Raw genomic sequence first — 21,939 nt, forward strand, 5'->3', positions numbered from 1 at the left:
TCACTTGACAGCCCAAACCGGTGCTGACTCAGTAGTATGACCTGCACAAAATCCTGCTTGAAATGGGCCAGTGAGATTCTTTACTGCTAGGTAAATAAGAACTGAGAAAGGACAACTCACCCAATAACATAGGACAAAATAAAACAGAAGATAATAGATAAGAATTAGAACAAATGAAAGCATCACATTAAGGGATTTTAAAAGATAGTGAAGATTTAGGTATGTTTCAGAGGTACATTTCAAAGAATTTAGAAAAATGACTGTCGTAAGAGAACAAGTCTAGTTAAGAATTGTAGAAAAGGAAAAAAATTATTAAAGGGAAAGAAGGAAAAAGTTTCAAATAACTTCTCAAACTTACCGGGTTACCAGTAACTGAAAAAAAAAAACCCCTGGAAAAATCTGGGGTAACAGAAACAGCAAGTACCAGTAAGCCTTGGAAAGGAACAGAAGCCTAGAGTGCTTAATTTCTTCGGAAATCATTGCATTAAACACAGAGGAACTTTAAATAGCATTACGTAGTAAATACAAGAGGCCAAGACATCGCAAAAAATGTCCGGGGGACTTGGCTTGAACACATATGAAATTTTGGCTTATTCCCATATGGCAAAAAATGAGTAGCAGCTTTATGAAAGGAATCACTATTGACAGCAGATAAGTATTTTCTATTTTTCTGCTCTACTTTATCAAGATGAATTTGAAAATTTTATAAGTTCGGTATCAGCCATGGATGAGAATTATTTTTTCAAGTTGATTTTTCAAAGGATGGAATCAAAAGATCAACATGGCTCAAGTGGCCAAATTAAAAGCCATTGTCAGCCCCTCAGGAGATTCAACATCAGATGAAGTCAATTGAGAGGAAAGAAGAGCCAATAATAGCCTGCCATAAAATAAACAGAGAGAGAAGCAAATCAATACGGTCAAAATGGTTGATGTGTTGGAAAGCCATGCTACGGCATAAAAGCTTACAATAAAATGGTCAGATTAGGTTTCTTTGAATAAATAAATTATGAAATTTCAGTTGTAAATTCTTAGTTAAGTTCAAAATGTTGTCCTAGAAATGAGCATGAGAGTTTCTAACATCTTTAAATCAAAGTTTAGTGAATATCCTTACTAAAATTAGAGGAAATATTGGGGTACTAACTTCCCCAAACATCAGTACCTGGGCATCTAGCCTTAACACTCAAGATTCATGAGGACAGTTGCTCAACAAATCAATTATTAGGGCAAAGTGGATGAAATATAATAGCACTTTAACAATGGGAATAATCTCATTTATTAATCTCAGTTAATGGGGAATTTAATCTGAACAACTAGGAATGCGAAAGATAAATGTCAAGGGAATTTTTTTGAGATATAAGTTTGCAATGTGGGGAGGAACTTCCTATTATTTCCATTCCGTTTGAGTTTATAAAATGTAGCATTAAATTAAGGGAGAGGCTGAAGGGTAGTGGCAAATACGGAAAAAGATAAAATCCAAACAAACAAAAATCCCTATTCTATTGCTTTTCTTTCTAAGGGGAAGTACAATTAGTATCGTGAACATCTCTAAACAAATAGATAGCATCTTTCATTATGTTCTGTGGATTCAGAAATGTAACTTTCCCATAGAAATTAACTTGTAATATTCATGGTATTCTTATTAAAATAGTGTTTCCCTTCCCGTTTTAATTAATAATCTCTTATACTTGTTTTAATCTGTTCTAGTTTAACCACCCTTTTGGCCATCCTCTCAAACCCATTTAATTCATGTTTTCACACCCTTTGCTATTCCCCTCTCTGTAATTACCAATTTAACACCCCCCTTCATTAATTACTGCCTATTAAAATCGTTGACTGGTCTCTAAATGCATCTCTAATTAACCTGCCTCTCTTACGATTAAATGCGTTACTCTCCTTGCGCTGGCAACGCATTACTTATTCAACCTCAGCCCCTGCTATTTATCAGGGTAGCAGTTCCTAGGAATACCTATCGAATTAGCCCTTCGTTTCCCATCAGCCATAAGGTGCCGTATTAACCCTTCCCACTCCTGAGGGGAAGAGAGTGCTGCCCCATCTCTCGCCTCAGCCTCCCCCTCAGCAATCCATGGCTCGCCTCACACAACGGAAGAGCCCGGCATTTATTCACGGATGAGGCCATCAACCGGTTAATAAACAACCCCTCGGGTGCCTCCAAACCACCCGCTGCCCGCCATAAAAAAAAAAAAACGGGAGGCGGCGCAGCGTTGCCTGAATCAAGCAGTCCTTACGTCAATTAATGATCCCTCACTGCTCCCCCCCCAGCCCCCGTCCGCCCAAAAGACAAAAAGACCCCCCCCAAAAAAACACGCCTTGTGTGTGTATGTATGTATTTATTTATTTATTTATTTATTTATGCATCTATGTATTTATGTATGTATGTATGTATATATGCATATGCATATTTATATGTATATATGTAAACCCACCCACCCCCGTTTCCCAGTCAGGGGCTGAAGCCCCTCGAAGAGCGCGCGGATATTCTCCCTGCCTGCGACTGTCACCATCGCCTGCCTTCCCGTCCAGGACTCCGGGAGCCGCTTTTTCCCTCCCGTCTCCAGGGCTGCCCGGCTCATAGTTGAGAAGGAGGAGGAGAGGAGGAGGAGGAGGACCAGGACCCATCAGGCCCGGCCCTTCGCCGCGCCTCGTTGCTCTTCGCTTCTCCGCCCTACGCTCCGCCACCACCGCCGCCGCCGCGGCTGCTGCTTGTTTAGCGGGGGTGGCCTTGGCTCTAGCGGGCGGCTCCGTTGGTTGTTGTTGTTTTTGTCCCCCGCGAACCGTGAGGGAAAAGAAGGCGGGGGAAAGGCTACATACGGCCGGGCGCGCTCGGCGGCAGGAGGAGGCGCGGCAGCGGGGCTGTTTTGTTCACCGCCGACGGACCCACCGACCGGCTGACCGACTCAAGCAACGCCGTTCAGCGCTCCTGTCAGTCGGTGGCGGGCGCGGGTAGGAGGCGGGTTCCTTCTTGCCCTCGTTGGCGGGTATGAGAAGGCCCCGCCGAACGGCAGCAGCAGCACAAACGGCGCTCCTGCAGAGCCTGACGCAGAAGCGGGCCCGGAGCCTCCACTGCTCCTGACAGCGCAGCCCACAGCCGCCGCCGCCGCCTCGCCATGAGTCCCTCGCGGTGGTGGTCCGGGCCAGCCCTGGCTTTGGCCTTGGCCGTGGCTCTGGCTGGGATGGGCACCTGGAGCCTGGCCAAGGGTGAGTGCCGAGGAAGAGGAAAGGGGGTCGTGGTGATTCGGGGTGACGCTTTTTTTTAAAAGCCCTAGATTGAATAGTAGAAACAGCGCTGGAGAGGAGGCAGCAATATGCATGCATGTCTTGCGTTGCTGTGGGGCAGCCTTCATATCACTTACTTGGGGTGAGGTTATTTGAAAGCGCTTACCTAGGGCTGCCAAAGGTATGTCTTTTGGTCAATAACTTGTTTGTCGGTGCAAGAACAAATGATCTCAGCGGTGTCTGAGGGATGTCTTGTCTGTCTGTCTGTCCCCTCTAATCAATCAATCTATGTCTGTCTGTCTGTCTCTCTCTAATCAATCAATCTATATCTGTCTGTCTGTCTGTCTGTCTGTCTGTCTGTCTGTCTATCTAGCCCTATCTCTTATCTAACCTGTATATCTCTATCTATCTATCTTTCTGTCTGTCTGTCTATCTATCTATCTATCTATCTATCTATCTATCTATCTATCTATCTATCTATCTATCTATCTATCTATCATCTAGCCCATCCTATCGCATGTTTACCTCTCCCATCTTACCTAAGTGACTCTGGGACTGGGAAGTATAGAGGGATGCTTTGGAGTTTTTCCTTACAGTCAGATTTAGCAATAGCAATATAATACTTTATATACCGCTTCATAGTGCTTTTACACTCTCTAAGCGGTTTACAGAGTCAGCATATTGCTCCCAACAGTCTAGGAAGGATTTTACCTACCTCGGAAGGATGGAAGGCTAAGTCAAGTTAAGTTAAGTTAAAAACTAGACACATGTGTGAATATAGTAGACAATTTCCTTAATGGGAGTGTGCTTTGGCGTTTTCCAGTGAAGTGTTTTGTCAGTGCAATGGTACAAATAGTTACAAAAGTGGGAGGATTTATTGAATGAGAGACTAAGGCTGGGTTTTCTAGTCTGTTTTTTCTCCAGAAGTATTTGCTCTGAGGCTTCTGAGGATCTTTTATATTGTTATTATTTTGATCATTTTAACTGTAACAATTGTATTGGCAATTAGTATTACTTACCAAAGTGACTGGATGAGTCCTATGTGTGCCTCTTTTTTTTTCTTCCTAAGTAGAATGTGATAGTAACATGGATATCATATTCTCAATTTGTGAGTTTTATAGTAAAAAAATCTTATGACAGTTTGATAGCTAATTTATTGTACTTTATAGTAGTTCTATTCCATGCAGTTTATAGAAATTTTCAAACAACTCAAGGTGTCTTAACCTGAATAATAATATTTTATATTTTATAATTTAGTGTCTTTTACTAAGAATTATTTAGTGTGAATCCCCTTCAAACTTTTTCAAGATAGACAAAAGTGTATTCTATCTTTTTTCTATCAAATAAAAACTTTACTGTGTAAAATTGTGATTGAATTCTGTAAAAGAATTCCTTTTGTATTTTTTGCTACATTAAAATAAGCAGAACTTTTAAAAGTGTTTATTGGATAACACCCTGGATGTGTGAGTATACTTATTTATTTCAATATGTTTATGTTCTGCTTACCCTCCATAAAACTATTAAGTATTAACTATTGTAAACATTAGTCTTACACACATAAAGGATCATTTAAAACCAGACTAAATCCTCAGTTAGATAAACTAAATAAAATTGCATGTAACATTTTATTCTGAATATTTTTGTCCATTGATATGCTATATGCTATATATACTATTGTAAATTTCACATAACATTATTAATATTACTCTTATTTAATCACATTTGTACCCTTAAGTGTTTTCTTAGGATTCATATTTGGGCCTTTCAGTGGTATCTAGTTCAAGCATTACCTTTTTTTTTCAAGTAATATCCTGGCTTAAATGAAATAATTTTTTAAATGTTACATTATAGTCCAGGGTAGATCACTTGGGGCAGGCAATATATTTGTCATTAACAACTGTACTGTTTGTACTATTGTTGATAGTGACTTGGTGACATTAATATTTATGACATTTTATGGTAAAGGAGCATTCTCTGTGCCCAGGCTCTTGCATTTTCTGGGTAAAACTGGCTACGGGGGTGAAGCATGCATCTCTCTATCGTTTTCTACTGCTGAAGAACATAGTTGATGATCCACTTGGTGAATGTCTATGGAGATTCTCAGTCGTCAGGGTCATGGTTGTCACAAAGGTGCTTTCTTTCAAAAGGTAACTGGACTTTCTTCAAGCCAAACAAGTTGCCTTATGAAAGAAAGCACCTTTGTGTCCACTTGGTAAACATAAACCAGAATTAAATTATAGTAGTAGCAAAATCACATCTTGCTTTTCTTCTTCTTTCCTCTGAACATCAGGAAGGAAGAAGCAAGAATATAAGATACATCTATAGCTCTTTAAATTGTGTGAATTTTATTTTAAATTGTGGGAATGCACAGATATATATTAAACAAAAGCTGAGGTCCCCATTTTGCAGATTGGACATAAAGGTGGCTCAGAAGTAGAAAATTACATTTGTGTGAAGTTGCAGTACTGGTTAAGAGTTCAGTAATGTTTTCTGTGAAGTAGTGAAATTATTAAATTTATTTTAATAGCTGTGAGTATGATGATGTGTGCACATGTACTGCGCCTGTGAATGGAAGTAAAGCCTTTTGCGGTTTTATTGACTATTTTCCAGCCATTTTTCCAATAAATATTTCAAGGATTAGTAAAAGTAAATAGTATTGAAATGGATTACTTCCATAAAGCCATGGAATTATTCCATTGAAAACTTGTTCTTTTATGGGTCTGCAACCCTCTTTTTGTCTTAGTTAGCTTCCTTTCCTGTTATAATGATTATAAATGTTCTATTGTGAGGAAGGAAAAGGTAGATTTGCTTGTCACAATGGAGCAGCAAATTTTGTCCCCCAAATAAAGGAAGGGGGTACAGTGGCTCAGCGGTTAAGGACAATGAGCTTGTCAGCTGGAAATCTGACAGCCCAGGTTAGAGAGCTAAGCGCTGCTTGACAGGGTGAGCTCACATTACGTGCTCCACCTACTGCCCTCCAAGCAATTCGAAAACATACAAATGTGAGTAGAAAAATAGGCACCACTTCAGTGGGAAGGTAATTGCATTCCATGCACCTCAGCATATTGTCATGCTGGCCCCATGATCATTGAAATATCTTTGGACAATGCTGGCTCCCTCAGCTAAGAAACGGAGATGAGCAGTGTACCCTAGAGTCTGACATGTCTGGACAGGGGAAACCTTTACCTTTTGTAATATCAACTATTGTAAACCTAAATCACTGGTGTAAGAAATACGTATTATGGGGCTTTTATTTCTCTACCGGTAAATATTGCGTCCATTTTCTAGTTTCCTTGGTTTGCATTGTGTTTAGAAAAATGAACCATTTTTCTATGAGAAATACATTTGGCAATGTTAGATGGGACTAAAGCTATTTCTTCTACAAATTTAACTTAGAGAATTTTTGCATGCTGTGAATTGCATTGGGTAAAAAATAAAACATGGCCTTTTGCATGGAGAGGCCTACTATTTCAAGATGAATTTTTTTTTCCTTAAAGAAAAAAACTTTGTGAGTTATGGAGAGAAAGTTCAAGGTCCAAAAGGCATTTGAATATGATATGACTGCAGTTCTTTTGGCACTTTGACATATTTCAGTAAGGGAACCACTTTGTCCCCAATGTAAGGAAAATATTAAACCCAAATTTGTATGGGTATGGGTATGTATACACACACACGCACATGCACACACACACAGACACACACACAGACAGACAGACAGACAGACAGACATTACATTTTATGTTGGCTGTTGAAACATTTCACTTAAGGTTAACTACAATAATTTCTGTGCTTAACCAGGCTTTTTGGATCTACCACTTTTAATGTTTTGCCACAAATATTTTGAAATGGGTCCTAGTTTCTCCTTCCCAGTGTTTTTAATTTGCCTTCTGCATCAGGTTCTAAAATGGTTTCTCTCAAATGTGGCATTGGGAACATGCAGAGGTATAATTGTACAATCCCTGTCTATATATTCAGAACTGGCTATATATAAAATAGGGAGTCAAAATGACACTTTGCCAGAGAGGTTATGTTAGTATTCTTTTATGCAAAGTGCTGGTTGGCATTCTGGGTTTTTGAGTTGTGCCAAGAAAACACACAGTTCCATCTTGAGGGTTGTCTATCTCTCTGTGAATACATACACAAAAACAAATATTTTACAGCATTTGCTAGCTGGTACAAAGTAACTTCTTTTTAATGTAGTATTACCTTTAAATAAACAAAATATGTTTGTGGGTAGGCATTGGCATTTAAGCAAAATGAGGTAAATGAAAGAAACCTAAACAAGTTCCTGCAGAAAATAATAGTAGTACTACTGTAGCTGCAGCATTTGATGGCAGTTTATTAACTGAATTAGATTTATCTGTTCTATGTTGGAGTTTGGTATTTTTCCCCAAGCAAATATTAAATTTCTTTCTAAAACTCAAAGCCTAAACTAGTCAACATCCTTTCTCTAGTTTCTACAATAATATCATAAATGTAATTCTTTAAATAAAAATTTAGATAATAAGATGTTTTCCAACTTCAAAAAAAAGACTTTTGAAACCTTGTGTATGGAGAAAAGTCTTGATAGATCTGGGCTTAAATTTGAGTTCAGCTGACTTATACTTCTTCCAATATTAGGGTTTTAATGATTAAGGCTTTGAAATATGTTAATGGAAAAAAATGATAACAGTCAGGCAGTATGCTTCTCCAAAGATTTTAATGACTAGTGTATTTGTTTGTAGCTGTAGTGTAGTTTAGTAAGAAGATATTATTTTCAGATTACAGAAGGAAAGTATAAATGATCAGATAGGCAACTTGCTTTCTTAAAATAATTCCTTATTATTTTAAGCATTTTGGATTACCAGTGAACTTGCCCTGGTTTTATTTGAATTAACTGAAGGATATGCAGCTTAACATGATGGTATTTGCTGGCAAATGAAATTATAAATATCTTTCTCCCAGAATATTTAAAATATAAATAAAAGGTATGCTTTGAGACGTATTGCAACTTTATGTTCTCCATATCAACATCTTTCTTCTGTTCATGGCCTGAGGTCTTCTGTTCTGTTCTCCAGTGCTCCCCATAAAAAAGCCAAAGCTTCATGTGAGTCATGAAGGTTTCTTACTCAGATTATTTACTGTAAACATACACTTACATTCCAGAATTGCCCCAGCAAAGTGCTATTTTGACTTTATTCTTTGATAGCTGAAGGGTATACTATTAAATTAGCTTATATAATAAATTGTGTCCCTCCTCCTTTCCTGGTTTCATTCCATGATTTTCTGGGGCTATTTACTTCTTATAGTTGAGCTGTATTGGCAGACTTTGAACTGGATTCATTTTATACCCAAGACTGGAATATTGGTAATTGCTGTTGTCTTTGCTGCAGAGATGTTGTGTGGCTGATTCTGCTTCATTTGGTTCTTATAGTTCAACATTTCTATACAGCACAGAGACAAACTTGTAAAGAAATTAAATAGGTTTTGCTCAAGGTTTAGAAAGTGAGCTAAGCTGAACTTTGCATTAGACGAGTTAACCGGAGGTATTTTGCAAGCATATTGTTATTTCTGCTATTTGAATTGGATTGGCATTTTGGAATTGTTGGGGTTTTGTTGTGTGGCTATCTTGTTCCTTGCACTAGGACAGGAAGCCTGTATTGATGTCCTTTGGTTCCGTCAATATGTGAATTAGATTTTTGCTCATTTAAACTTTTGTAAATTTGGAAGACTCATGAAATTGGTCTGTATACCTAATTCAAAGAGTTTACGCCAGGGGTGTCCAAACTTGGGAACTTTAAGACTTGTGGACTTCAACTGCCAGAATTCCCCAGCCAGCCATGCTGGCTGGGGAATTCTGGGAGTTGAAGTCCACAAGTCTTAAAGTTCCCAAGTTTGGACACCCCTGGTTTACGCAAATAGATTGTGTATAAATTCAATAAGAAATTATTTTAATAAGAAATTCATACATTACAGATACAGGGATTTTCATCCATCTTTTTTTTTTCCAGATGGGAAATGTAAGTTAAACCTCATTTTGAACTGCAATAGCTTGGTTTTGATATAAGGCACCCTAGCCAAATAACAAGCAAGCATTGGGATTGATCAGGAATATGAGCACACTAAGAGAAATCTGTGTTGCCAAGTAATTCTAGAAATATCTTCATTTCCTTTTAAAAATTATTATTTTAAAAGATAGTATTCACATTAGTATTAGCAAAGATAGTGAAGACAACACTAGGAAGTTTTTGTTTTTTTTTCAAATTAGAGGATCTCTTATGGGACTAATTTAATTTTGTAGCTATATATACAGTGTGAAAACATTATGTACCATTGATCCAAAGTACTTATATTATTTATTGATCATGCATGCATTTCTAATATGTATACATAACGAAGTCCAAGTATGTAAAAAAAAAGTATTATCACATTAAAATAATTACAACAGAATCTAAAAAGGTATTACAGTCATAGGTAAAAAGTTATGTAAAGTTAAAACATTTTAAAAATAAAAACTCACCCCTTGGAATCAGGTTTTCAGGATTCTAGTACAAATATATAAACTATTATAGACTCAGCAGCACTTAACTTAAAGATTAACTTAATTTAAAGGTAATCTTGTCATATAGCATTTAACCAAGCACCTCTTCTATATAATTTAGCTTTCAGTTGTACTTCTGTAAACACATAAAACAAATTGTGCTGGGCTGAGTTGGATATGAAACCTGAAAGAGAAACAAGCAGATCATGATTTTTTTTTGAGTACCTGTATAGAGAGACCCAAAGAAAGAAGAATGAAATGGTTGATAGCTCACTGCCCTTTATGTCAAGGCAGAGTTTATCAGAATTGCCTGTTCTCATAAGGATTTCTTGAATAACGATCATCACTTTCTTAAAAATCATCTTTTCTTTTCTTTTCTTTTCTTTTCTTTCATGCTTCGTAATCCAGTATCAGACTTGTTTATGGCCTTCTACTAGTTGCCTTTATAAACTTTAAAAAGAAAGTAAAACATTGAACTTATTATCCTTGAAAGCTGAGCAGAACTGTCTTGATGAACAAATCCTTGAAGAAAGCACACTCCTTTTATCTAACAAGATATTTGGTTTCGCTAGTGGAATAGATGCCAACAACATCTCTCCCTAATTATTTAAAATTCCTTTAATTGAACGTTTAGCTGTTCTGATGTCCTAATTCTTTACCATCTTTTTGATTGTAAGAAAAGCATTGCGAAGGATGAGGTGAGCAAAACTTACAATGTATTACATTTTCCAATGCCGCCTTTTCTTGTCAGGCCAAGTGGACTGCTGAATGGTGTATTTCTTTTCTCCAAGTCATATTATGCAAGCTTTAGTACATCTGGAGGGTTTGGTGGTAGTTGTTTTTTTTTTGGTGTATTTATGTAAGTTGTATCACATACAGTAGTTCATCAGGGAGCCCCCCCCCCCTTTTATCTCCAGTGTAATCTTTAGTATTCACTGTTTGGAAATATTCTGCAGTAACAGTGATTAGCTACAATCTTGATTGTCCCAACCTCTTTTAGAGAGAACCATAAATCATAGATGCTGCTGCCAAAGGATGCTAGAAAAGAAAACCACATCTGTATCTATTGCCTATCAACAACTCTGTACTAACTTTCCTGTTTTATAAATAAATTCTTAGAGAGAAATACCTAGTCTTGCTTTTAGGTACTTTAGCAAATACTTTGGATGAAATTGACAAGTATAGGTGGTTTGTTATAGGTTTATTAAAATATTTTTCTTAAGGTTTTCCATTAAGAAAATATAGATGCTTTAAACCAGGATTTGGCAAGGTTAATAATATCCAGTGGGCATAATGTCTGTGAGTGCCAGCTGCAGTGACTACTTGTGAACTTCAGAAGCATCCAACTGGTCAAAAAGGCAATATAATGCTGACCTCTAAAAGGGCTTTGAAGGCTCTTTAATGAGAACAGGGCTGTTTCTCACAGCTTTAGATAAGCTTGGATAGAGTATGGAAGGAGCTCTTGTTAGCTCTATTGTAACTCTTAGATTGGGTAATGGTTAGGCACACACAGGCTTAACGGTAACAACAGCTCTTTATTAAATACAACAAGTGAGAACAATCCAGCGAAGGTTGAGTCCGACAGCATCCATTTTATAGGGAGCTGTCAGACCCTTCGACCAATAGGATTAAATCTCTGTTCCCGCCGGAATAGAGGACCTTGGTGGAAACCACTGAAGTTAGAACAAGTATCTAACAGTAACTGTGGTGCTAGAGTGGTTATTTCTTCTCCAGTACAATTGCTTGTTATTGGTGTTTTCTAATTTTTATTTTTAAATTATTTTTAATGCTGTGTAAGCAGTAATGATATCCTATTCTCTTCACTACCAGTTTGGTAGTGGGAGCTTCTGGGCATGCGCAGAAGGTCCATGATGATGTCAGGGTGGGTGGGCGGGCGGAGCCTCACACCGCCGCCACTACTGGTTCACCTGAACCGGTGCGAACCAGCTGCATACCACCTCTGTGTGTAAAGGACTTGAAGTTGTTTGGTGGCTTTAGAATTTGATCACATTAAGACTTAAAATGTTTTATTATTTAACTACAGGGATATTACTCAGTTTTTATCTTAATACATTATTTGTAGTATAGGAAATCCATAAAATAATTACTATTTTGTTCTCTCCAAGTTGATCTTCACAAATGTTAAAGCAGAGATAGTTATTTGTCCTGAGACCCTTCCTGTATTACCTTTTAAGGCACTAGAAGTATGCAGTGTTGCTTTAAAGCAGAGTAAAAAAATTCCATTGATGATTTATGAGACAACTTAGCTATAATGCCAAAAGAATCCTGTTGAGCAACCATATTGTTCCAGATTTCACAGTAATGTTGCCAAGTTAATATTTTTTTTAATTAATGGGTCTTAAATGATTACTCACAAAGTGGCATTTGTAATTTAATTACACTAGAATGCATCTATGAAGCTAGCTTTGCAGTCTTCAGAAACACATACTTAAGACTATTGATAAGAAGGTTGTACATTCTGTCTTGTGCCAGTAGGGCTCCTGTGGTGGAACAAAGTCTAAATCTGGCCCAAATTGCAGACTCAGCACTGAAGAAACCAGGTTGCTAAATGTTTTGCAGTGATTGAATTTATGGGACAATTTCTGCTAGGAAAGTATTGTTTTCTTATGTGGCTTCCCCTCCCCCCCCCATTTGTGAAAAGAGCTCCTAGGACAGTAGTCCAGCTTGTTAGATCGTGTTGGCATTGATCACTACGGTGGCATTTGTCAGGACTAAGTATAAATGGCTTTTGTGGATATTAGGGTGTTTGGTCGCCTTTATTTCCCTTTCTAATTTAACTTGTATATCATTAGAAGTTGGTTTTGGAGTCAAAAGAGTGTGCACATTTATCTTATATGTGTTTAATCAATAGTGTGTTCTGCATTGGTGGGATTCAATTTTTTTTACTACCAGTTCTGTGGGCGTGGCTTGGTGGGTATGGCTTGTTGGGCGTGGCAGGGCAAGGATACTGTAAAATCTCCATTCACTCCAGGGGAAGTTTACTGCAAAATCCCCATTTCCTCCCGATCAGCTGGGAGGCAGAGAATAGATGGGGGTGGGCCCAGTCAGAGGTGGTATTTACTGTTTCTGCGAATGACTCAAAATTTCCTCTACCAGTTCTCCAGAACTGGTCAGAACCTGCTGAATGCCACCTCTGGTGTTCTGTTAAGTAGGACTCACTTCTAACTAAAAGAACATGCGAACTGAGTGTTTAATATGTTTTGCTAGTCCCTGGTATGAGATTTGTATTAGGGCTGATATACATTAAAAAGAGACCCGGAGTGTTAGATATAATTTAACATTTTCTGCTGGTACATGTAATTCTAGCTTTGAAACTAATTATGCAAGTTCTCTTTTTTAGTCATTGAAATGGGTGTTCCTTTGCTCCAGACTGCTCTTAGGCAAGCAACTGCAGTGCTTTCTGTTCCCTAAGATGACAGGAGGCTAATATGACAAATGGATGTGTTGCTCATAGTAATGTAGATATTAAAATCCTCCTTTAGCTGCTTAAGAAATGCCCTGCAGCCTTCTCCCATTTCAGACAAATGGCTGCAGGGCACTTTGTTCCACCAGTGATAGAATGGATAGCACCAGAGACTGAGCAATTGTTGCATAGCTGCCTTTGATTGGCTGCCATATTACAGAAACACATACATGGAAAAGTGAGTTCAAAGTGCTGAGGCTTTTTGAATTCATTTAGATGGGCCATAGAGCTAGATACATCTCAGTTGCATACAGGGTTGTTAACTGAGATATTAATTTACAGAAGAGCAATTATGGACATTGCTTTGTTAGGCATTAAAATGGATGTTGTGGAAATAGTAATCCCTCTCATTTGTTTGATTGCATGTGATGAAATAAAATTCACATCAAATCTGTTCTGTTTGCTTAGTGTAGATCTTGCTGCTTCATGAGTCGAATGGTACAAAAGTCTGTGGTTTTGTTACTGAAAGATTATAACCTCAAGCAATACCGCAGAATCATGGTTTGACCTATATACTTTACCTCAACTACAATGAATACATGCACAATCAAAGTAATTGTAATAGTGGAGATTATTTTGACAAGTGAACATAATAGTCTGAGTAATCCCAGAATTGTAAAATAATTGTTTATGAATGCTTCATTCTTGTGATGAGGCAAGTAAGGGATGTGTGTTTATTTGTGAAATTGTCACTAATTGAGCTGGCTTTTATAGCACAAATAACCACATTCTTCTATCCCCTCTGGACACAAATATTGTGGAAGCAGGCATTTTTCTAAGAACTTAAGAAAAAATGCCACATGTGTGATTAAACATGCTACTTGCTATAGGGTTGCAAGACACCATCATCTTAGTCTCTGATTAAAAATGCCTCTACCTTCTACAGATGAATGTGCCTAAATTCAATTACAATGTGCCACATAGAAAAGCAAACACAGGGCATTGGATCAGAAGTTTTCATGGGTGTCCGTGCGTGAATGAAGTAAGCCCCATGCTATGAAATATGACAATATGTTTGTTAGGGTTATTAGGTGTTTTAAGAAAGAAGATTAGTTGATCATCCCAATTATTAACAAAAGCGCATGAATTTCTAAGAAAGACATGAGCTTCCCGAATCTTTTGTACCTTGGGCTGAAGTTTGGCATTCTGATGATCACAATAAGAATGGGGACACAAGACTGGTGATTTCCATTCCCCACCCCTGTAAGTGAAGCGGAAAGGAGAAGCTCAAAGCAGTCAAATTGTTTTTTTGCATTCCATGATTTGTCCTTTGGACTTAGCTACTGAGAGAACATGTAAGACTTGGGCCCTTTTATTTTTTATTTATTTTATTACTGCAGTAAAAAAAATATGAAGCGATAATATATATCAAATCAACAAATTCATTACTTTCTTAAAATAATACCGCAAAAAATAAGTCCTATAAAAATCTCTTCTACATATGGATTTTCCTAATTTTTAAGCCAATCAGTTATTAATTATGTTATTTCTTTGTAAATCATTAAATAACCTTTTACCCTAATCATAAACAGCATTTTAATTATTTACATGCTGCTTTTCCAAACTGCATTACCCAAATCTGATATGTTTGTGTAGAATATTAATTGAAATCAAAGTCTGTGTGGTAATCTTGCTTCTCTATTCAGACAGACAAATTGTCCACAAGGTAGCAAATGAGGTATGCTGGACATCTAAATGTTTTCTGCATGTTCCAATATGTTTTGCTAGTACAAAAGATTGTTTGATGGCTTTTGCCAGCAAAATCCTGCAAACCCAGTCATTCCCTATTATCCTTGTTAAGGCTAGGGATCATTGTCGTCATTATACAAGTAGTCTTCAAATTACAATAATTCATTTAGAGACCATTTGAAATTACAACATCACTTTAAAAAGTGACTCACACTTACAAAGTATGAGGACTCATACTTACAACTGTTGCACCATCCCCAAGTCATGTGATCAAAATTTGGGTGCTTGGTAACCAGCACATATTTATGATAGTTGCAGTATCCCAGGCTCAGAAAGCCATCTATGGCTTTTGCATAGATACCAGTGTTGGAGGAAAAATTCAATCTGGTTCTAAGCCAGGAGAAAGTTGCTGGAAATAAAATGGAGGCTGGCTACAACGAAAGAAGGTCTCTGTTTATTTGGTTTCCAGAAACTTCAGTGACAGCAGCATGCTTCTGGGGTGGCTGACAACATGGCTAAGTGAGTGGTTGGACTTTTATAGGATTCTGGAGTTTGGTGATTGAGATGCTCCAGGGGATTGTGCAATGTAGTGAGCCTTGTGTCTTTTGCCATTCTAATGATGGTGGGTAAATCCTATTATGTCCTAAAGTAAGGTGACCAACCGTCCTCCTTTAGGGAGGACAGTCCTTCTTTTGTAAGTTCTGTCCTCCCTCGAAAAGTGTCCTCCTACATGTCCTCCTTTTCGATATTTGAAGGCTAATCTGTTGCACGTTATGTGACATACCGTATATACTTGAGTATAAGCCGACTCGAGTATAAGCCGAGACCCCTAATTTTACCCCAAAAAACTGGAAAAAGTTATTGACTCGACTATAAGCCGAGGCTGGGAAATGCAGCAGCTCACGGTAAATTTCAAAAATAAAAATACAGGTAGATAACAATAAAATTGCTTTAATTGAGGCATGTGGAAAAGAGGCTCACTCACTCTCTCTCACGGCAGTGCTGGCTGTGGGGGGTGCTATTCATGCATCCTCTCGTAATACAGATCATCAAATAAAAAGCTCTTCTCTCTTGAACGGAGAAAGGCGGCGTGTTGAGGGATAACGAGAGGGAGACTACATTTCCCAGAACGCTTTGCCTAGGAGCTTGCTTTTGGATTGGCCGCCGCCCGGCCAAATTCGGGCCGGGAAAGTGGCGTGGATAACGGCCGCTAGCAGATAGACGGGAGGTATTGAAGGGCACTGTTGGGAAGCCATGGCATGGTAGATCCCTCTTCACCTGCCCCATCTTTCCTTCTTCCCCGGGAGCACCGATAAGACCGGGCAATTGTGTCCCCCACCCTTCCCTCCACACTGCTGGCGCCCTTGCTTTATTTGAGTGCATCGCTTTGTACTTTACGCCGGCCGCTGCAACGCCACCGCGTCCTCCCGCTCCGCCTGGAGCGCCCCGGGAAGCCGGCGGCGCTGCGCTCCGTCTGCCCACCGCTGCAACGCCACCGCGTCCTCCGGCTCCGCCTGGAGCGCCCCGGGAAGCCGGCGGCGCTGCGCTCCATCTGCCTGCCGCTGCAACGCCACCGCGTCCTCCCGCTCCGCCTGGAGCGCCCCGGGAAGCCAGGGAGGAGCGGGAGGACGTGGTGGCGTTGCAGCGGTGGGCAGACGGAGCGCAGCGCCGCCGGCTTCCCGGGGCGCTCCAGGCGGAGCGGGAGGACACGGTGGCGTTGCAGCGGCCGGCGTAAAGTACAAAACGCACACAGGGCAAGGAAAGCGAGGACTCAGAATGGCATAAGTGGGGGCGAGAAAGGAAAGCAGCAGCGATGCACTCAAATAAAGCAAGGGCGCCAGCAGCGTGGAGGGAAGGGTGTGTTACCCCTGCCCCCTCCTTCTTCGCCGTGCTTTTGAGGAGCCATGAGGCCGTGGGAGCCAGTAGGAAGGTGGCGGAGGGGGTGGGAGCGATCCCGGAAGCACCAAAGCCTCGGTGTTCTTTTTTTTCTTTTTGTTCACTGGAGTATAAGCCGAAGTGGATTTTTCAGCCCAAAAAGTGGGCTGAAAAATTCGGCTTATACTCAAGTATATACGGTATTTTATTAAACAGTTTTTAATGGTGTTTTTTTTACTTCATCGCAAGTATATTGGACAGATATTGAATCTTGTGTTGAATTTTTATCTAAAGAAATGCTAGACATTAAAATAGACGACAATTGTCTCTTTGAAGAAATTAGAAGACTGAATGTATATTTAAATTCTGAAAAATTAATACAATGGGAAAATCAACATGTTGAAATTGATAAAAGATGGGTGGATATTTTCAGCCATTTCAAAAATGAACATATTCCATGTGAACATTTATTTATACTTGTTCAATTTACGTTGTGCTGCCCTGGAACTAATGCAGCAGTTGAAGGAGTTTTTTTCAATTGCCAATGATTTTTCGACAAGTGAGAAATCGTGATTGAATGTTGATACTCTAGCTGCAGCACTTGCCATAAAATTCAATATGAAGGATATTTCTTGTTCAGATATTTCCAATATATTGTTAGAAGATGATACATTGACAAAAAATATTAATTCAATGGAAAAGTACTCATTTAAATAATAATTAACAGGCATGTAAGCATAATTACAATATAAGACGTTGCAAATGTTTTCATTATGCATATATCATATTTTAGTGTATTATTGTTGCAATGAATAAAATATTTCTTTTATTTACGATATATTTTTTCCAATTTATTTGTCCTCCTTTTCATTGTAAAAAAGTTGGTCACCTTAGCATTTTGGACAATAGAACATGTTTTGTCCTCCTTTTCATTGTAAAAAAGTTGGTCACCTTACCTAAAGGTCCTGTCCTGTCCATAGAATTTGGGTGGGGGGAATGTAAATTCTGAATCCCATCAGCTCCAGTCTTCTGTGGGAGCTGTGGCTGAAGACGTTTCATTTATGAATAGATTTGCCCAGTCTTTCTTAATATGTACAGAATATCCATCTCTAAAAACGTGAGGCTTCTGTTTGAGGCTACGACAGAAAGACTGGGTCAGCTTTCTGCCTTTGTTAAGATTATTCTCCATTTCTCCTTTGGGGAAATATAATATTTTGCCTTTTTTAATATTCCCCAGAATATTTCATTCTTGAGGGGAGGGGGGGGGGCTTTCTACGCCAGGCATCGTGGAGTTGCCTATTATGGCATTGCAGTATGTGTGTATTTTAAATTGAAAAATGGATAAGGCTATAGAGATAAATCTCAAATGCACCCTGTATTTGTGAGTAGCAGTTAAAACAAGAAGGTAATAAAGTGCTCAGTCTAGATGTATTTTGCTGTAGTGGTTAAAGTCCCCAAGCTAGAAACTGAGACCGTGAGTTCCAGTCCTGTCTTGGGTCCAAAGCCAACTGAGTGACCTTGAGTTTCTCTTAAACCTAGGAAGAAGTAATGGCAAATCACTTTTGAAAAAATTTCCCAAGAAACCTGCAGGAACGTGTTCAAATAGTCTCTCAGAATTGGACACGGTTGTACAGAAGGATAAATAAAACTTAGAATACAATTATAAACAGATAATAAGATTTTTTTCTTATTTTATGATACAACGAAAACATCCTTATGAAGCACAAATAGGTTCCAAATAGGTATTTAAAGGCCCTACAACAAACTTAGCCATAAGCAATGGTTTCTAAACCACAGTGTTAGAGCTCCACTAACACTATGACAAAACCAAGCAAATCAAATTAAATCCTAGTATAATATTTGAATCCATTTATTCAAATCAAGGAAAATTGATTTTTTTTAGATTTTTGACTGCCACACTCACATTCTGTAATTAATATTAATAATATTGCCTATTAAAATATAAATATTTCATGTTAGTGCAAATTGCCTGGATATATCAGGCTATTTCAGTTAGGGCAGTACATTAGAACAAACAGATGCACTATGCCAGCGATGGCGAACCTTTTTAGGCTTGCATGCCATGGGGGGGAGCGCAGGGGGGTCGTGTGCAGGCGTGCTGCACCCATAATGCAATGCGTGACCCCCCAGTGCGCATGCGCGCACAATGCGCCCTCCCCCATTTTACATGCTTTTTTAGCCGTCCCCAGGCTCCAGAGGCTTTATAGGAGCCTAGGGAGGACGAAAAGAGCCTCCCCTGCCCCCCTGGAGGCCCTCTGGAGGCTTCAGGGACCGTCCGAAGGCTTCAGGGACAGTCCGGACGGTCCCTGAAGCCTTCGGAGCACTCAAAAGGATCCTCCGAGCAAACCGGAAGTGATTTCCGGTTTGCTTGGAGGGTCGTTTTAAGCGCTCCGAAGGTGTCAGGGAAGCCTCTGGACGGTCCCTGAAGCCTTCTGAACGCTTAAAACGATCCTCCGAGCAAACCGGAAGTGATTTCCGGTTTGCTTGGAGGGTCGTTTTAAGCGCTCCGAAGGTGTCAGGGAAGCCTCTGGACGGTCCCTGAAGCCTTCTGAACGCTTAAAACGATCCTCCGAGCAAACCGGAAGTCACTTCTGGTTTGCTCGGAGGATCCTTTTGAGCGCTCCGAAGGCTTCAGGGAAGCCTCCGGACAGTCCCTGAAGCCTTCGGAACGCTTAAAGCGACCCTCCGAGTAAACCGGAAGTGACTTCCGGTTTGCTTGGAGGGTCGTTTTAAGCACTCTGAAGGCTTCAGGGAAGCCTCCGAATGGTCCCTGAAGCCTCCGGAGGGCCTCGGGGGGGTGCGGGGGAGGCTCTTTTCGCCCTCCCCAGGCTCCTATAAAGCTTCTGGAGCCTGGGGAGGGCGAAAAATGGCTTTTTAAAAAGATGAACTCAGCTGGCCAGCGCACGCATGCGCGCTGGCCAGCTGACAGGGCAGCGCCTCGCGTGCCCTGACAACTGGCTCCGCGTGCCACCTGTGGCATGCGTGCCATAGGTTCGCCATCACTGCACTATGCTCTTTCATTCCACGTTATCTGAGGCATTTGTGGAGAAGCAGAAATGTGTTGATTTATTGAATTAAGTTGCTTGTAAGTTGAGTTGGAGATTAAATGCCTTCGTAAGTTTGAATATAGTTTTTATATTTGGAAATTGATGAAGACTCAGAATTGCATCCAAATATAGTACACGGGTTAGAGTTATTTTTTGTCAGGAAAAGAGTTCCAATGTGACTCCCTCTCTTGCAAAGTTAGCTCTCTGTGGCCATCTTCACACAAGTTCTAAGGAAGAAATCCAAGTTAGTAAGCACACATGGAAGTCTCATGTTGTTTACTTATTTATCATATTTGTATAGCTGCCCACTTTACATGAAAACGACTCTGGACAGCATACAGCACTTAATTAAAAAAATATCAATCAGTATTGTTACAATTTAGAAATAAATATAAAAGCACACAACACAGAAGAGGATCATATTAAGCACAGTAATCATAGCTATTGCAAAATCTCCCTGCTCCTCTGGGACCCTCTGGCCTGATGACATGCCATGTCTTGAGGGATTTGTGGAATATTGCGAGGGATTGGGCTCATCTCACTTCTTGGGAGATGGGGGAAGATTCCTGGAGGTGAGTGCCAAGGCAGAGAAGACCCACTTCCTGGAATACACCAGATGTAAATTCCCTGGCAGACAGGACCCGCAGTATACCTTTCTTGCAGACCAGATGGAGCAGGCAGATGTAATGTAATTGGGGACAGGAAGTCCCTCAGTCCCATGCCTTGAAGGGCTTTAAAGATCAAAAGCAGCACCTTGAATTGAGTCCAGAAACAAATTGGCAACCAGTGCCACTCACAAAGCAGAGATGTAACATGTGCCACCTTAGAGACCCACATAGCTGCTCATGCCCCGAGTCCTGTTTAGGAAAGGGTGCGGTCTATAAATTAAATAATAATAATAATAATAATAATAATAATAATAATAATAATAATAATAATAATAATAATAATAATAATAATAATTATTATTATTATTATTATACGATTGTATCACAGCGGCCAGTTGATTCGCCGGATTTGGCATTGATTACTAGTCGGGCCCCACCCAGGGGCCTAGGACGTCGTAACGTATTTTCGTAATATACGTGCAGATCCAGGCAGTGCAGCTTTTTGCATTTGACTGATGGTGATTTTGTCAAGTTTTAACTGTTTTAAATGTAATTCCAGTGCTTTTGGAATAGCACCCAGTGTGCCGATTACCACTGGAATTACCACTGCTGGTTTGTGCCATAATCGTTGGATTTCAATTTTTAAGTCCTGGTATTTCGCGACTTTTTCATGTTCCTTCTCCTCAACTCTGCTATCACCTGGTATTGCGATGTCTATGATTGTAACCTTCTTTTTCTCAACCAGTGTGATGTCTGGTGTGTTATGCGCTAGTACTTTGTCTGTTTGTATATGAAAATCCCACAGGATCTTGACCATCTGATTTTCGGTGACTTTTTCAGGCTTATGTTCCCACCAGTTTGTTGTTGTTTTAATATTATAATTTTTGCACAAATTCCAGTGGATCATTTGTGCTACTGAATTGTGCCGCAATTTATAATCAGTCTGCGTGATTTTTTTACAGCAGCTGAGCGCTATTATTATTATTATTATTATTATTATTATTATTATTATTATTATTATTATTATTATTATTATTATTATGCCACTGCATTTTGCACCAACTGAAGCTTCCAAATATAATTCAAGGACAGCCCCATGTAGAGCTCATTATTTTTTGTTTTTGTTTTATCCTTCTATCCCTTCTCCCTCCATCGCTCCCTCCAATTTCTACATGTAAGAGACTCTGGGTAGTTTGCCATAAAGACATACAGTTATGTATATACTATATATACATTAAAAACATAGTTTAAAAAAGAAAGATAAAAACAGAATGAGGAACAAGGTTAAAATGAAGACGTTAAAAAAAAGGTAAAAGAGGTGAAGGGAATGCCTTCAAGTGTCCAACCTCCACCAGGGTTGCGTTTCACTTTTAGACTCCCATGAAAATTGACCGAACCAACTCTTGATGCTCTTCTGGAAAGCAAGAAGAGTGGAGGCCTGGCTTATCTCTGGGGGTAAAA

The 21,939-nt window shown here is 39.4% G+C and overlaps 1 protein-coding gene across 1 annotated transcript in view; it reads left to right on the top strand.

Annotated features, from left to right (window-relative positions):
* The first annotated feature begins 2,660 nt into the window (after positions 1-2,660).
* Positions 2,661-21,939, top strand: part of INSR (insulin receptor) — a 101,777-nt gene continuing 82,498 nt past the window's right edge. Inside the window, exon 1 of the mRNA XM_081970517.1 lies at positions 2,661-3,216. Within this exon, the coding sequence (XP_081826643.1) occupies positions 3,126-3,216 (91 nt within the window). The 5' untranslated portion in view covers positions 2,661-3,125. The remainder of the gene's footprint in view (positions 3,217-21,939) is intronic.

This window comes from Natrix helvetica (genome assembly GCF_964273705.1).
Source record: "Natrix helvetica genome assembly, chromosome: 1".
Lineage (NCBI taxonomy): Eukaryota > Metazoa > Chordata > Lepidosauria > Squamata > Natricidae > Natrix > Natrix helvetica.